Source organism: Tachysurus vachellii, chromosome 25 (genome assembly GCF_030014155.1).
Source record: "Tachysurus vachellii isolate PV-2020 chromosome 25, HZAU_Pvac_v1, whole genome shotgun sequence".
Classification (NCBI taxonomy): domain Eukaryota; kingdom Metazoa; phylum Chordata; class Actinopteri; order Siluriformes; family Bagridae; genus Tachysurus; species Tachysurus vachellii.
Genome location: NC_083484.1, coordinates 182,501 through 200,000, shown reverse-complemented (window position 1 = coordinate 200,000; position 17,500 = coordinate 182,501). Strand labels below are relative to the sequence as shown.

The window sequence follows — 17,500 nt, the reverse complement described above, 5'->3', positions numbered from 1 at the left end:
GGATTAATATTATATGTTTAGGCTACTGCCAAAAAAAGAAATGTTGTATTTATTTATTTATTTTTATTATTTATTATTAATATTATTTAGATTGTTTGTTTATTTTGTTTGTTTGTTTGTTTGTTTATGTAGTAGGATACAGTATAAAAGTTGTTGTTCTCAGCAGTGGTTAGTTTCAGACATTTAGCAGGAGCATCTGTAACCTTTTCACAGAGTCTCAGTGGTTATGACTGTATGACCTGTGTGTCTCAGTAACTGGATTTTTATCTCCTCCTCATTTCTACTTATTGTTTACTTGTGAACTTTAACAGCAAGCGATGAAGAAGGCAGAAGAAAGGACTTCTGAGTCCTGGTATTGGGCCACACCCTGGTGTTTAATGATCTGTGAGCAGGGTTCAGGTTCACAAAGTTAGATCTGATTACACAAAGAGTTTACTGCTGAAGATCCTTTATGCACATCTTCCTTATACAACCACACACACACACACACACACACACACACACACACACACACACACACACACACACAGCACTAATGTAAGCAACAGTTACAAAACACTTTTACTGAGACAAATAAATACCTGATCTTCACCCAGTGCGAGAAAAATGTCATCATTCAGCTCCACCCAGATGATCCAGAGAGCTCACTATCACACAGCCAGTGACTTCACTGAGGATCAGCGCTGAGCCTCAGTAAATAGGCGGGATTAAGGTGAATTAGTGAATTATGGCGCCCCCGTGTGGTAAACTTGCTAAAATAATTTTTAAATTCCTTTCTTTTCCATGAAGCTATATTTATGGAACCTAGTTTATTGCTGTATTTCGCCCCCTAGTGGAATTACAGAGCTCTTTATTTAAATCTCTTCAGACGGTTTTAATTCATAGCAGTGATTCTACACCCAGTTTGTGAGAAGGAGAAGAACCAATTCAGTATTTGATTGTTTACAGAACAGAGAGACGCGATGGCTTCTGAATCTGCATTTGTTTTTGGATCAGACCTTTTTCTAGACCCGTCTTGTTGTGTGTCACCTCTCGGTCCAGACCTTCATAACCTTAGAGATGTTCTGCTTCTGGTGTTTGAGTGATGATGTAGAAGTGCACACTGACCCCTACAGAGTGCTCACTCCAGAGGGCGTAGCCTTTTAAGAGAGTGTTACTTAGTGATGCTCACTTCAGGATGGAGCTCAGAGCTGCTGGAGGGAAGATGCTCAGGTGGAGGAGAAAGAGGAGGAGGAGGAGGAGGAGGAGGAAGAGGAGGAAGATGATTAAAGTGAGCATAGATTCAGAGAAAGTACATTTTTCACTAAATGCTCTGTCTATAGCAGCTAAGGGTTTCTGTAATTTTTGTATTTTGTGTGTGTGTGTGTGTGTGTGTGTGCGTGCGTGTGAGTGTGTGTGTGCGTGTGCGTGTGTGTGCGTGTGCGTGTGTGTGTGTGCGCGCGCTCGGAGCTCCACTGTGGTTTGTTCTGTGCGCAGTGCGCCTTTAGTCTCTCCCAGTGCAGACGTGTGTTGTGTGTTTGTGTATGAATTTGTATTTGTATAAGTATTTAAGTATTTAAGTATTTATGGGAAGAATGTCGCAATTTTCTATGTAGCGTTAATTATAAACTGTATTTCTGTAGAGAGAGAGAGAGAGAGAGAGAGAGAGAGAGAGAGAGAGAGAGAGAGAGAGAGAGAGACTTTGCGCTCGGAGATAAATCTGATTGAATTCTATTCTATTTTATTTGATGTTGTGTCATTTTGTTAGATATTTTGTTCCCGAGCTTCTGTGAGCTACAACGCTGTGAAAGTCGATGAAACAGAACACTTCTTTTTAAAAGAGCATCATTATGACAAACTGGACGAACGCGTCCACCTGTTTGTGCGTCGTGGAAACACCGGACAACACAACAGAGACAGATTTGGACTTGGAGCTTGAATACCCGGTCCATCTCTATCCTGTGCCAGTGTTAACCGGGATAACGGTGACCTGCTCGCTACTTTTCCTGGTTGGGATGAGCGGAAACCTGCTGACTATCCTGGTGGTGCTGAAGTACAAGGACATGAGGACCACCACTAACCTGTACCTGTGCAGCATGGCGCTGTCGGACCTCCTGATCTTCCTGTGCATGCCGTTGGACCTGTATCGGGTGTGGCGCTACCGGCCCTGGAACCTTGGTGAACATCTGTGTAAGCTCTTCCAGTTCATCAGTGAGAGCTGCACCTATTCAGCAGTGCTGAGCATCACGGCGCTGAGCGTGGAGCGCTACATGGCCATCTGCTTCCCGCTCCGGGCCAAAGTGCTGGTGACCCGTGGACGTGTGAAGACGCTCATCCTACTGCTGTGGCTCGTGGCTCTGTGCAGTGCAGGACCCATCTTTGCTCTGGTGGGTGTTGAGCATGAGAACGGTACCGACCCACATGCGACCAACGAGTGCAAAGCGACTGAGCATGCGATCCGGTCCGGATTGCTCACCGTCATGGTGTGGATCTCCAGTGTGTTCTTCTTCCTGCCTGTGCTGTGCCTCACTGTGCTCTACAGCCTCATCAGCCGGACTCTGTGGAGGAGGAGGAAGAACCCAGTGGGACCTGTGTCAAGTCGAGACAAAAACAACACGCAGACAGTAAAGATGTTAGGTGAGAGATCCATTTACACTGGTCCAGTTACATTCTGAAATATCTGAGGCTCTTGTGGTTATGCATGGTTATTATCAAGTCCTCTAATGTTTCCTCTCCATGTTCTGCTCACAGCGGTGGTGGTCTTTGCATTCGTTCTCTGCTGGCTGCCATTCCACTTGGGCCGCTATCTGTTCTCCAAATCATCTGAAGCTAATTCTCCACTAATTACTCAAATCAGCGAGTACTGCAACCTCGTCTCCTTCGTTATGTTTTATTTCAACGCAGCCATCAACCCCATTCTCTACAACATCATGTCCAAGAAGTACCGGATGATGGCCTGCAGACTCTTCGGGGTGAGATGCACTCAAGAGCGCTCGAAGTCGACCGTGTTGAATTCGGAGAACTGTCCAGTGTGGAACGAGTCCAGTGGAACCACATGATGGAGGAGGAGTGGGTTCAGCTTTGAGGGCTGAGAAGTTCCAGAGGAGGCGAGAGGATTTATACACAAACCCTTTTCAGCCTTCAAGCTTTTTATAGTGGTCTAAAACCACTGAGAGGTTCAGGATGAAGCTGATAACATAAAATCAACATTTCATATCTGTAATAATTATTCCAGTCAAGTGAAACTCATCATCATCATCATCATCATCATCAAAACCCTGAACTGCTAATAATCCATCTATAGAAGTGAAGAGCAGATCTCTGCAGATTTATCCCATCAGACTGAGATGATGCTAATTAAAGCCACAGGGTTTCACATCAGCACTTGTTTTTTATACAGTGATTTTTATTATATGTATTTAGTTTTAAATCGTCTACACAAAAATGCCTTAAACCTTGTGAGTTACTGGAGGTCAAAGTGAGCACTGTAGATGAAGCGCTGCAGCTAATTGTACCCTAAAGCAGGGAAACACAATCCTGCTGCCTGATTAGACACCATTCAGATGTCTGATCTGCTTAAATACATCAAACAGAAAACCTTCAGCTCATGTAGATCTACAACACTGTGCAAAAGTCTTGGCACCTTAGATTTGACACTGACATCACATTAGAGACTTTAAAGCATTAGCATATTTGTGAAGAAAGGTTCCGTGTGGAACCCTGTTTCTTTTTCTGCAAAGGTTCCAACCATAAACTGTTTGGAAAGCAGGACAATAAAGGAAATCAAAAATTGAACTTTATAATGTTTATTGCTCTTTATAAACAATTTTAAAATAAATATTCCTCAAATTTCATCTTTATAGTTGCTGTAAACCTGTGATTTGTTTTAATGAAGTTAGTTTGTAAGATTTAGTGTTTTTCTTTGAGCTGAAAAAGGAATGACAAAAAAAATTCAGTAGCAAAGTCATTTTGTCTAAAAGAAAGTCATCAGTGAACGTGTTTGTGTTCTGAGGTTTTTCATGTGTTAAAAATTTGACAAAGCCATGGCAAGAATTCATATTCAGAAATGTTTAAAATTTATTGTGTATAAATATATTACATATATGCTACAGATACATAATCATCTTAAATACAAAGGGTATTACTTCAACTCTATACATTAAACTGATATGGTAAGGATTTTTATAATGGCTATGATTATAATTTACAACAATAAATGTGACATGATTATATTTCTGACAGAGTGGAATGATTCTCATCAACTGTGTCTGTGATGGACTTTAATCATGATCTCAAAAAATCTTTAAATTAATCACCTTAAAACATGAAAGGTTTTCATTTCTTAAAAAACAATAACAAAACCTGCGGGTTTGGATCTTTTTGGGGATTGAAATGAAAAGTGTTCAAGTGTTTCCACTTCAAGTTTTACATCTCGTTATGACTTCAGCTCACAGCGTCACGTCGCACCGCTTCAAAAAACAACAAACAACAAACTGGAATGTTAGAAGACTGTAATAACAACTGGAGAATGAACTGATATTAAAGAGAGACAGAGAGAGCAAAGGAAAATAACTACATTCATACATACAGAAACATATATGTTCCCTACATACGTGTGTGTATGCATGTGTATATTCTACTGAATATTAGGATAAACGTTGGCTTTAACTTGCTTATCAGAGGTGAAATCAGAAACTGGTAGATTGTAGAACAGAAATCAGCATCTGATGAATTAAATCAGAAATAAACTCGAGTAAAAACAGCGTATGACTGAACAATACACATATCTGAGGACATAAACAGGTTAATAGTTAAAGATTATTGCTCTATATCTGAAAAAAAAATTCATCATAACCATAAAAAGACATGCTACATGAGGAAAATATTGAATATGACAGTTCATTTGATTTTCTTTAAAGAAATAAATAAACAAAAGATTGCACTGTGATTTGCATTATAAAGTACTGTATGCAATATATAGTATAAATAAACCTCACCTGCTAGCTGACTCGCTAACTTTGGTTAAGGTCTGATTGAGCTAGTAAACATTTTTCATGTACTGCATTAACGTAGTTTCAGCTAAAGTTAAACGCTACCAAGAAACTCTGAAATAGCAAAAAGGTTGAAATGTGATTTTTTTTTACAAAAGGTCTTTGTGCACAGGAGGAAAATCTCTCACTGCTGCTTTCACTGGTCAGAAATCGGGGCCCTTCAGTCCCTGAGCTGCGAACATTCACACTTCAGTTTGCTGTTAAACCGCCAATGAGAATAAAAAATAAAGTCTTTGGCCAACAGGAGGCTGCTTCTGTTAATAAGGACCTAATAACGATATTAATAATAACTATATTCATAATATTAATAATAAAAAGATGTCGTCTTTCCCTTTCACACTTCTGTACGACTGCAGAGATTCAGAGAGAAAATCTTTGACTCCAAATAAAGCGAGTCTCAGTAACTGATGAGTCTAAAGAGCGTTTATATTAACGGGAGCAATAAATACGACGGCTCTCGCTTGTACCTGTACTCCGTCACCTCGACTCCTCTCTTTACAGTAAAAAAAAGCTTCAGTTTAAAAAGCGAACGTAAATAAAACCACTGCTTTAATGTGGATATGAAAGTTAACTAATTTAGCACATGACTGTAAAATAATAATGTCCTCATGGCTGCTGTGTTAAAGCTGTATCACATCAACACTTTGTAAAAAATATAAAAATATGAAGTCATTTTAAGGTTTTATATGAAACTGTTCAGGGGGAAAAACGCTCTGATCTAGAAACTTTTCTCTTTTTTAAAAAATTGGAAAACATATAAAAAATACTTTCATTTATCACTTTACGTAAAGTTTGTAGTTTAAAAATCTGTGCAACAAAGAAACAAAGTTTAAACATATAAAAAGCAACAGACAAAAAAAGGCAGGAAGAGAATATAAAAAGACAGAAGGTTTTTCTGATAGCTGCTTTCATGTCTGTTCTTAGATGAGGAGCTGCAGCAGGTACGCGATGAAGATGGAGAGTGAGGCCACGCCCACTACGATGATGCTGGCGAACTGCTCGTCTGAGAGCTTTTTTGCAGAGGACGATGCGACGGATCCCGTGTCCACGCTGAGAGATGAGACGACACGACGAGGGCAGAAGTGAGTGGATGGGCTGAAGGATCCACACAGCTCCTGTGAGGTGTCTGCACAGCGTCTACACACAAACACACGCAGACGGTAGTCCGTGTTCCACTGCAGCCCGAACAGCTGGAAGACCGAGTCCTCTCCCTTATACACCTGAGGACACAGAACATTAGTCCACTGTGAGAAAGACTAAACATCAGTGTAAACAAATCCAGTGTTTTTCACTTCCATCTCCACTGTAACTCGTCTCTTTTTACTAGAAAAGAAGAGAGAACAGAATAAAGTCTGATGTCAGCTCGTGATGTCACGTCTCCAGGTAAATGAGTCTGTGTAGAAGTGAGGCTGGAAACGTGTTCGAGTCTTTTAGAGATAGAACGACTTGTTCTGAGGGAAGGATTCAGGAGTCATGAGTCTCTGATGGTGTATGGATTCCACAAAACCTTCAGGAAAGTCTAAAGTAACTGGAACTACTTTTAACTGCATCACTACAGTGTTGGGAAAGTGGACAAAAGCTCCTAAGATCAGATTTGGGATAACGGGTCACGTTACACGACCAAGTGACCGCGTGGATTATTTTCAAGACTCAAAACTCCAATCTTTTCAAATCAGAGCTGAGACATTAAAGAAGAATCCAAACAGTGTCTGTGAGTCAGTCACAAGTCAGAACACTGACACTGTTATAGGTTTGAAGTTTGTGTTTTATTGTTGTGTATTTTAAATATTTAATGACACAGCTGAGGTGGGTTCTACTGTCGACACAGAACCTTCTCTAAAAGGGAAAGCCTGCACTCTAGAACCTTTAAGGCTTTTTGCTACAGGTACAAACTAAAGAACCCTTTAGAGCTCAACACTCTCTTTCATGTTCCCTCAAATCATTAATTTATATAAAGAAGATGTTCCATGATGGTGAGAGGAAAAGTCGTCCTGATGAACTGACTGGATTTGACTTTACGCTCCACAGAACACACAGCTTCATGTTCTAAGACTGCAGGACGCCATGTGGCTCGAGCCACGAAATGGTCAAATATATCAGAATGAAAAGTGGCTTTGTCCTGCAACAACATCACAACAACAACAACAACACAAATTCACAGAAATCATTTAAAACACACACACACACACACGTACACACACACACTGCACACACACGTGTGCTTCTGAGAAACATAAACAGGGAGACAAAATAACCCGACAAATGTAAGTGTGCGTGTGCAGTGTGTGTGTGTGTGTTTGTGAGTGTCTTTGTATGTGTGTGTGTGTGTAATGTATGTGTGTGTATGTGAGTGTAGGAAAAAGACATATTTGGTGTGTTTTTTAGTTATCACACTCAGCTCCCATGAGGCTGATGTGACACATCATCCTGCAGCAGCAATCAACCACCATTTACTGTTCCATTTCACACACACACACACACACACACACACACACACACAAACACACACACACACACACACACACTTCTCTGTTTGTAGTTTACAGGGCTATATTTTTGTTCTTTCTTTCATTCGTGTGTCACATTCCTGAGTTACTTCCTTTCCTTTTCCTCTGTCCCTTTTGTTCACTTTTGTGTTTAGCTGAAAATGAGTAAAATGTGTTTATTCTATCTGCCTCTCTGCCTCTCTGCCTCTCTGGCTCGGAGGCGAGGGACTAATCAGGGTTTCTGGACCCTGCTGCATGAACGTGTGATTTCTCCTAATGAGTGATAATGGATCTTCTAAATGAGACAAGAAACAACAACCTGAACACCATCTTTTACTAGTGAAAATTTCAGAGAAAAGTGAACAAACGCCTCACACGTGATAACAGGCCTCGCACGTGATCACACACCTCACACGTGAACACTAGCCTCACACGTGATAACAGGCCTCACACGTGATCACATCTCTGCGTAACAAAAAAAACAAAAGTGATAGATTTAAGAAAATTATTAGACTTTACATTACAATATTTTATATTTTATTAAATATAATATAATATAATATAATATAATATAATAAAAAATTCCCACATCCTGATAAACACGTTTGGTGACAGTACACTTGAATTTCATTTTATTTTGTGTTCCAGCAGGTTGATGATTCAGTGTAATTAAGTTTTCACCTGATCGAGACTGCGTCAGAGTTTCAGCATCACCACAGAATCACTACTGAATATCACACATTCATCACATCTGAAGAATAACGTTATATTAGTGTGTGTAGTGGATGTTGGTGTGTGTGAGTATCAGTTGTGAGTCAGACTGAGTATAAACTGTTTATAAATGTTAAATGGGATGTATTCAGACACACTGGTCTGCTCTGATGGTAGTAATATGGAGCTCAGAGTGATTCAGTACCTGTCTGTACTCCGACTCTCTGCCTCCCAGAACCTGGAGCACGTAAGTGATTCGGTCTCCTCTCATGGGCGGGACGTTCTCCCAGCTCACCTCACACGCATTACCCTCCAGCTGGGAAACTCGTGGAGCTGCAGAGAGAAAGCATACACACACACACACACACACACACGTCAAAACCTTCAGCAGTGATCCTTTTACCTAAAGAAGGCTGAATGCAGCAGGAGAAGAGAAGTAAAATTACTGAGACGAATTTCAGCCTATGAGCTGAAGTCTTTCCACAAAACTGACTACACATTTACACATCACTCCTTCACACACTCACTCTCACACTCACTCACACACTCACTCACACACTCACTCACACACTCACCCGTTCATTGATTCATGAGAACATAATGAGGAGGTCAAAGCCAGTGGCCATATTTACGTTCAGATCTGGACAAATTAACTTTCACATGCAAATGATTCGAGCAGGGACACGGATTCAGGTCACTGTCCATCATTTAGGTTAATGGCCACATTTATCATACTGTAATTCATGAATAAAAGCATCATATATTAAAGAAACATCAGGAGCTTTTAAGACCTCGTTTCACTGAACATTATTTATTCAGATAATATTTCCATCTCCAATTATCATGTCCTATTTGCTTCAGCCAACTACTTAAATAAACAGATCTTATTAATCTGAGCCCCAGTACACAAAGTACTTAAACACAGTTTATACCATATTAAAGTTTTTAGTTTTAAAAACTGTGCAAATATCAACATTTTCCACAAACCCTTCCATTGGAGCTGTGAATTTCACCTTAATTTCTGCCACCAATAATCACAATCTCCACCCAAACTGGTTGTATATTATGTGCCATAATAATCTATTTATTCATAATTCATTTTAAATATTCATTTTTATTTATTCATAATACAATTTAGCTCATATTTTACCCAAAAAGAGTTTTATTCTATCTCACTAGTTGTGAGGGAATAAATGATTTTATAAACTGATTAGGGAATTAAAACCTGAGGAGATTCACTGTGTTAATAAACACAAATTATTGTGTATTTCAGTGAACTGCATGTTTTTTTTGTGTCAGAGCTTTTTACACTGAAGTTATAATTTTGTTATGAAGTGTTATAAACAGATCTGCTAAAGGTTAAACAGATAACCTTCCTGAGTACCTTTCAGTGTAGGAGGCACAGACTTGGTGGTGGAGAAGGAGTAGATCTCAGAGAAAGGACCTTCTCCTGCGTCGCTCACTGCCTGGATCCTGAAATTGTAGCGACTCGATTCACTCAGACGCTGAACCTTAAACGTGTGACTCGGTCCTCTGTAGATCGGAACAAATCTGACGCAAAAAACCTCCGATTACTCAATAAACAATTACAACTCAAAGCAGAGAGGGAGAGAGACAAAGTGAGACTAAATGTGTTTCATTACCTTTTATCAATTGTGTATTAAAATTACAATCATTTTCAAATATATTGATATAATGAAATTAAAATAATTGTCTAATTAAAAACATTGTTATATTTATCTCGTTATCTGCTGTTAATTAAAGTTGAACTTTTCATCGGCGAGACTTTACAGCCGTGATTTAAAGCTGATATGAGCTGTCAATCACAGTTAAGGGAACAATGCCTCATTTCTTCCATGTAGTGATGTCATCACAGAATAATGATGATGCAGTTGTCACGGTAACCATTTGTCAACTTTCAGGTAGATAATGTACAGCTTCTTGATTTTGGGGATTTTGCATCACAGAGAGCTAACATCATCACTAATACACTAATGTTGTGTGTTTGTGTGTGTGTGTGTGTGTGTGTGTGTGTACCTCTGGTTCCTGTCCTCCATCTGTAGGATGTAGGTGGTGTCTGTGTCAGTGTTTGGACTCTTGCTGCTGTCGCCCCAGCGAAGTTTCAGACTCTGTGGTCCAGCACTGCCGCACTCCAGTCTCGGGGGGTTCGGGGGCAGTGGCCTGGTTCTGACCAGGAGACTCGGTCCAAATGGACCTGCACCGACCGCATTCTCTGCCCTTACCTGCACACTACACACACACACACACACACACACACCTCAGTAATTTGCTCATTTCCACCATCCCTGTGAATGAGCTTTTATTAGAAACATTATAATAACACCTTAAACACCTTAAACCTGCTAAATAACTCCAGTGTTTCTCTTTTCACACCCTAAATATTTTACAGAAGAAATATCAGACTCTTATTACAGACTCATTAGACTTGAGTTCCACTGAGATCCCAGACTGGAGTGAGAGCTGCTGCTCATGTAGCAGAACATCTGTCAGCGAAGGCGGGATAAAAACGGACCCAAATGCAGGACAGCTTAACAGAAACGGGATTTAATAAATAAAAAACACAAAACAGGACAAAGGGCAACAGCAGACATGAAGACAAGAGGATTCCGTGCTGCACAATGCAACGCGGCTCAACTAAATAATACAAATAATCAATAAACATGAGGGACAGGTGTAAAGAGGCGGGGCAGAAAAGACAAGGGCGGGGCAGACACGTGAACATGAAACATAAACAAAAGGCACATGGCCAAAGTCCAGGCAGAGTCCTGACAACATCATCAGATACTACGCTCATTCTGTGGTCCACAGGAGACGAGGAGACTAAACTCACACAGACCAACAACTTCCTGAGTGCTTCATGATGCAAGTCGGCCTTCAGCTGGAAATCCAGGAGCTAAGAAGCATTTTTGTTTCCGTCATTCAGCACATGACCCTACACGTGTCCGCTTGCCACAGCCCTTACACACTGTGTGTGTTTTAAATTTACTAGCGTTGTCTTATATATTTAGGTTCCTCCACTCACCTGTACTCTGTATCAGGCTGCAGATTCCTGATGATGGTGCATGTAGCCCCACCCACAGAGATTAGCTCCTCCCCAACAGTGAGGGTGTAGCCAGTGATCTCCTGACCGTTGCAGTTTGGCTCGTCCCATGCAAGCGCCAGGCAGGTGGAGGGACAGAACGGCTCCATGTCCGGGGCTGAGTGGAGCCCATCCTGTATGTACAGGCTGCTGATGGCGCTGGGGGCAGAAGCTGGGGTACGACACCATGCCAGCTGACTGTAAGGCCCCGCCCCTGCCTGGTTGGTGGCCTGAGTGATCAGGATTTATTGTCAGTTTAATAATTTACTAGTCGTGTCTGTGACAAGAACAGAAGCTTTTGTTAAAACTACAATTGATATTCACTCTGAACTCTGTGTTTATTCAACTGATAACATCTGTATTGATCTCCAGGTGAAATCTTTCATCTGAATGATTAGCAAAAGTTCTCTGTCAGTGCCTGTGTCGGTAATTCAGTAACTGTGTCGGTACATTAGTCAGTACATCAGTACCTGTGTCAGTACACCATGTCAGTACTTCAGTACGTGTCAGTACACCATGTCAGTATTTCAGTACCTGTGTCAGTACACCATGTCAGTATTTCAGTACGTGTCAGTACACCATGTCAGTATTTCAGTACGTGTCAGTACACCATGTCAGTATTTCAGTACCTGTGTCAGTACACCATGTCAGTACTTCAGTACCTGTGTCAGTACACCATGTCAGTATTTCAGTACCTGTGTCGGTACACCATGTCAGTACTTCAGTACCTGTGTCAGTACACCATGTCAGTATTTCAGTACCTGTGTCAGTACACCATGTCAGTATTTCAGTACCTGTGTCAGTACACCATGTCAGTACTTCAGTACCTGTGTCAGTACACCATGTCAATATTTCAGTACCTGTGTCAGTACACCATGTCAGTATTTCAGTACCTGTGTCAGTACACCATGTCAATATTTCAGTACCTGTGTCAGTACACCATGTCAGTATTTCAGTACCTGTGTCAGTACACCATGTCAGTATTTCAGTACCTGTGTCAGTACACCATGTCAGTACTTCAGTACCTGTGTCAGTACACCATGTCAGTATTTCAGTACCTGTGTCAGTACTTCAGTAACTGTGTCAGTACTTCAGTACCTGTGTCGGTACCCCATGTCAGTACTTCAGTACCTGTATCCTACAGCAGTAGCTCATTGCAGCCTCTAGCTCAGAGATTTCACAGGAAGCTTCTGTGCCGCTGTAAACCAGTTCCAGAGAGTCCTCATCAGGTCCCCAGTCTAGCTGGTATCCTGAGATGTCCACGCCTGAGCTCTCGTCCGTCTGATGAAACAAATCACAGTTTGTGTCAGTCTCCTGGAAACAACGGGTACAGCCCAAATCTCAGTAATTAACATTCACAAGCAGCTCACATCTGCAGGAATTAGGAGAAAATAAAACATGCAGAGGAACAGCAAGACCACCTTCAGAGATCGTGATGTTCCTGCTGACAGACCTGCTAGTGCTAATTGACTATGACCCAAGTGCATTATATGGGAGGAGGAGAAGATAATCAGGATCTACTCCAAAATTGTAAGTCATGTAGGAGTGTAAGACTGGACTCTACAATAATAATTAAACATGTCTGAGAGAAAATCAGAGGAACTGCTGCTTCTGGACGAAGTTACAGAGACGTCAACAAACCTCTAATGCAAAAAGGTATATGTGTGTATACTGAAATACACACAAACGTGTTAAGTTCATCATCTTGTTCCTCTAACATTCAAAAACTTTAGATTATTTACTTTTATATTTCTTAAAGAATAAATAAGTATAAAAAAATATAAAATAAAAGTAATAGATAAATAAATGGTGCAAGTTCAAGCGTGACTGTGGCTGAAACCTGTAGATATAAAATAATACTCACACCTTGTAAAAAATAAAGATAATCACAGAAGAGATGCTGCACTTTAAAATACAACACAAAATAAACTTTAATTCACACAGAAACTCGGTGTGAACTGAAAGATCTCAGATGTGTGATCATTCAGGTGGTCTTTCTGTGAAGATGCAAACAGAGCCTCAAACACTACTCATTAAACACACACACACACACACACACACACACACACACACACACAGTGGATTATTATCTGTAGTTTGTAATAATAAAAATAACACACCAGCTTGTTACTCGTCTCTCTTTCAGACCAATTTTTTATTTTTGCTTCAGAACTGCAGTATATAAGAATACAAGATCAAATCACACACACACACACACACACACACACACACACACACACACACACACACAAACTGTGGAGAATTACCCACCACCCAGCTGACCACTGCAGTGGAGTGTGAGGTCAGGGAAATGACCGGTGCCCCACACTGGCCCGGAGGTCCTGCTGCAGTCGTCACCTCCAGGAACTTGGTGTATGGACCGAACTGAGAACATGTGGAGCAGAATATGAGAAATTACAGCACAGATCATGGATGAGGAAAAAATAAGAAATTTCTAATTAGCCATATTCAAATGTGATTAGTGTTCTGTCTCCATTACGGCCGAAAAGAATTAAGTGTTATTTTTATTGTTTAATGAAATTTATATTCCAGGCCTCCTGGTGGACCAGCAGCAGGATCCTGCTCAGTGTCATGGCCCGGGGTCCATTCTTAGGCAGGGCACTTAAACAGCCACTTAATAGTTAACTCTCAGTACCGGTCACATGCCTGGATAAAAGCTCCTAAATTTGGGCTCTACACAGACCAATACAAGGTTCCCTCAAAGAGACAAAGACTTCTATCACTGATATGAGAGAACGTCCAAATCCCTTTAACATGTTCTTACACAATGTGCTCTTGAGCCCTGACCTGCCCCTAGTGACAGAGCTGTAATTCTTCATCTATTACACAAGTGTTCCAAAGAACAGCAGAATTTCAGAAAGCAGAACAAGTGAGGAAGTAGACTGTATGACTTGGAGAACCTTCACTGTTCTCCTCTATGTTCTCACCCCAGACTCGTTGGCAGCTCGCACTCTGAAGCTGTATGTGGTGCCGGGCAGCAGATTACCCACAATGCACTCTGAATGTGAGCCATTAAACACCTCAGTAGCCTCGGCATCGTTCTCTGGGTCAGCCATCTCTACGCTGTAGAGCAGAGTCTCATCCTCCACAACACACACAGGAGCTTCTGGAACACACAATATACAATCTGATGAACGCACACACACACACACACACACCCACACACACAGGAGCTTCTGGAACACACAATATACAATCTGATGAACGCACACACACACACACACACACACACACACACACACAGGAGCTTCTGGAACACACAATATACAATCTGATGAACGCACACACACACACACACACAAACACATAAACACACACAGTAAAATTAATTTAAGAAACATTCAGTGTAAGTGTGCAGTGTTCATAGAGGAGAGCATGTGCTGCTAAACTTAGTGCCTTGTTTTTCTTTTCCTCCTTTAATGGATGAACAGAATTGTTTATTGGACTGAGAGTAGAAGCTGGTTACCATGAACCTCTGGCACTATTTATTATATTCATAATGGATACAAAAGGAGAATAAAAACAGAAAAACAAGAACAGAACTGACTCATAGGGATGTGTCTGTGTTTGTGTTTATGTGTGTGTGTCTGTGTGTGTGTGTGTATGTTTGGGTGTGTGTGTGTGTGTATGTTTGTGTGTGTTTGTGTGTGTGTTTGTGTGTGTGTTTATGTGTGTGTGTATGTTTGGGTGTGTGTGTGTGTGTGTATGTTTGTGTGTGTTTATGTGTGTGTGTCTGTGTGTGTTTGTGTGTGTGTGTGTGTGTGTGTGTGTGTGTGTACCTGAGACAGAGAACTCACCCCACTGTAAGCTGACCTCTCTGTGTTTGATGCTGCCCTTAACGGTGAGGGTGTGACAGGGACCTGGGGGCAGACTGAGAGTACAGACCACCAGACTGTCTGTGTACTGTAAAAAAAAACACACACACACACATGCACACACACAAACACACACACACACACAATATAAACCCCAACCTCCATGCAGTAGTAAATAATTTAAAGCCAGGTCTCCATCATTAAGTCCTAATCCACTGTTCCTGATGTTCCTCACACTCACCTGGCTGTGACCCCCCGCGCTCTCTGTGCTGATGCGGACTGAGTACTGAGTCGCTGCTTTAAGGTCCTTACACACGTGTTCTCTCTGCGGCCCACGATACATAACCACCCACTGACTCACTGCTGTACAACAACAACCACAGATCAGTGACATCACACAGCAATAGTAATTAAACATCCCCTCCTTCTACATCACTCACACACACACACACACACACACGCACACGCACACTACTCATTTCACTCAGTATGAATATTAACCATCTAAAACACTCATCACGAGTATCATTTATCATGCTTATCAGTCAGGGTGTGAAAAATATTGACTGTATACAATGTTTATATTATTTAAAAACAGAATTTTTTACTAACTTATTACATTATTTTTTTCTGTAGTATTTGTGCAATATCTCACACCGTCTCACTGTATTTCTGCACACACTGTTTACAGTTTTCTATTATTTCACTTGTCAAAGTCAATAAGAGATGAGAGAGCGCCTCCTAAGGGCAGCTCAGCAAACGTAGCCCATGGGACATTGACAGCATTATTTTTATACAACTGAGCAGCTGAGGTTTAAGGGCCTGGCTCAAGGGCCCAGGAGTGGCCTGCTGAGCTACTGCTTTACAGACACACACCAACTCTCTCCAGTTCTATTCTTAAGGTGCTATTCATCTGACCAGATCTTATTTGTGTTGAATTCTAGATTTGTTTTCAAAGCGTTTCATCCGTGACAATACCTCCTGAATTCTCTTCAGAGATCTCCAGCAGGTAGGACAGATCTCCGCTGCCTCCGTCATCATGAGGCGGCTCTGGAGATAAACACAGGAAAATGTTCAGACATTAAAACATCATCACATGTTCCAGCTGTGCAACATGGAGTGTGACATGCTGGTAGTGAACCTCACCCCAAGACACACAGAAGCCATGTGAGGTGATGGCGCCGACTCTGGGCGCCGCAGGCGGGCCGGGTTTATCCACACTCGTCCGACACACCAGGATGGAGCTGGGAGAACTTCTCCACTCTGCACTGCAGATCATCAGCTTCAGAGGAACAGAAACACTGTCAGAGTTTCTGCAGATCCTCATCATTAATTCAACACTCAGACATTTTACTGCAAATTGATAATGTGAATAAACTCCTTAAGGGTCAGTGGTTATGCACAAATCAGGAAAACATGTGATTAGTACACAATAAATACAGTAATGTGCATTTAACAGAAATATCACTTGCTCTATTAATTTACATTTTTTCAGTACTGAAGAAAACTAATTTGTGTGCAGAGCTACTAATGAGCTCAGTTTGTGATGTCACTAAATATTTCTGAATAATATAAATTACTGTCGGATTGAAATCAGTGAAATCAGTCACAAGAGCCACAAGAGTTAAAATACCAGGAAATCACATGAAAGGACTAGAGAGCGACGACAAGGCGTCCGGAGAGCTGATTTAGCTCTGAGCCTGAAATCCCACTCAATGTGCCAGTCGACTATCAGTTAAATAAGCACCTAGCTGAAGTAGTGAACGCTAATAACAAGCTAAAGATAGACTATAAGGACATGTTGAGGTGTGTAAATTAGCAGATTTTTTACTCACTCTAAACCTGTACTGTGTGTTTCTGCTCAGACCCTCCACCCTGCTGCTGAGATCCACACCGGTGTACACCACCTGAAACTCCGCCCCCTACACACACACACACACGCACACAGTAAGAATAAATACACATTAGACAAGCATAAGTGGGCGGAGCCAACTCTAAGACAATATGCCAAACGGTTTCATTTGCTATTTATTCAAGAAGTAAAAGAATGAAGGATTTATTTATTATATGTGTCATATGTATAATATGTACTTTTTAATCACATTTAATATATTTATTTAAAAGGTATGTTAAAGCAAATGAGAAATAAAGTGATGTTGTGATGACACGGTGCGGTGGCAAGAGTGCACAATATTGTTTATTAATCTTTATCACAATCTAATAAATATAAAGATACGCCTGCTAATGTAACTGTATTATTATTATTACTGTATTATTATTATTATTATTATTATTATTATTATTATTATTATTATTATTATTATTATTGACAGATGT

The 17,500-nt window shown here is 40.9% G+C and overlaps 3 protein-coding genes across 4 annotated transcripts in view; 1 reads left to right on the top strand and 2 right to left on the bottom strand.

The window, feature by feature from the left end:
* The window catches only part of pld1b (phospholipase D1b), a 29,485-nt gene extending 28,887 nt beyond the window's left edge, over positions 1–598 (bottom strand). The window contains exon 1 of the mRNA XM_060861374.1: positions 582–598. The gene's annotated coding sequence lies outside the window, so the exon portion shown is untranslated. The remainder of the gene's footprint in view (positions 1–581) is intronic.
* Positions 599–1,829: 1,231 nt separating this feature from the next.
* Positions 1,830–3,038, top strand: ghsrb (growth hormone secretagogue receptor b). The gene is made up of 2 exons (XM_060861799.1): positions 1,830–2,616; positions 2,731–3,038. The coding sequence occupies exons 1-2, from the start codon at positions 1,830–1,832 to the stop codon at positions 3,036–3,038; spliced, it is 1,095 nt and encodes a 364-aa protein (XP_060717782.1).
* A 994-nt stretch (positions 3,039–4,032) lies between these two features.
* Positions 4,033–17,500, bottom strand: part of fndc3bb (fibronectin type III domain containing 3Bb) — a 47,430-nt gene continuing 33,962 nt past the window's right edge. The window contains exons 14-26 of one of the 2 annotated variants that reach the window (XM_060861488.1): positions 16,999–17,085; positions 16,310–16,445; positions 16,142–16,213; positions 15,405–15,526; positions 15,146–15,251; positions 14,276–14,454; positions 13,599–13,712; positions 12,459–12,608; positions 11,271–11,557; positions 10,265–10,477; positions 9,612–9,778; positions 8,433–8,560; positions 4,033–6,250 (exon numbers count right to left, since the gene is read on the bottom strand). In XM_060861488.1, the coding sequence (XP_060717471.1) occupies positions 5,951–6,250; positions 8,433–8,560; positions 9,612–9,778; positions 10,265–10,477; positions 11,271–11,557; positions 12,459–12,608; positions 13,599–13,712; positions 14,276–14,454; positions 15,146–15,251; positions 15,405–15,526; positions 16,142–16,213; positions 16,310–16,445; positions 16,999–17,085 (2,061 nt within the window). In that variant the 3' untranslated portion in view covers positions 4,033–5,950. The remainder of the gene's footprint in view (positions 6,251–8,432; positions 8,561–9,611; positions 9,779–10,264; positions 10,478–11,270; positions 11,558–12,458; positions 12,609–13,598; positions 13,713–14,275; positions 14,455–15,145; positions 15,252–15,404; positions 15,527–16,141; positions 16,214–16,309; positions 16,446–16,998; positions 17,086–17,500) is intronic. The other variant, XM_060861489.1, reaches the window with a different exon arrangement.

Excerpts from the sequence above, each read along its gene's own strand:
- ghsrb (XM_060861799.1), top strand. The coding sequence starts at position 1,830 with ATGACAAACTGGACGAACGCGTCCACCTGTTTGTGCGTCGTGGAAACA. Across the intron at positions 2,617-2,730 it reads GCAGACAGTAAAGATGTTAG|CGGTGGTGGTCTTTGCATTC; the intron begins GTGAGAGATCCA and ends TTCTGCTCACAG.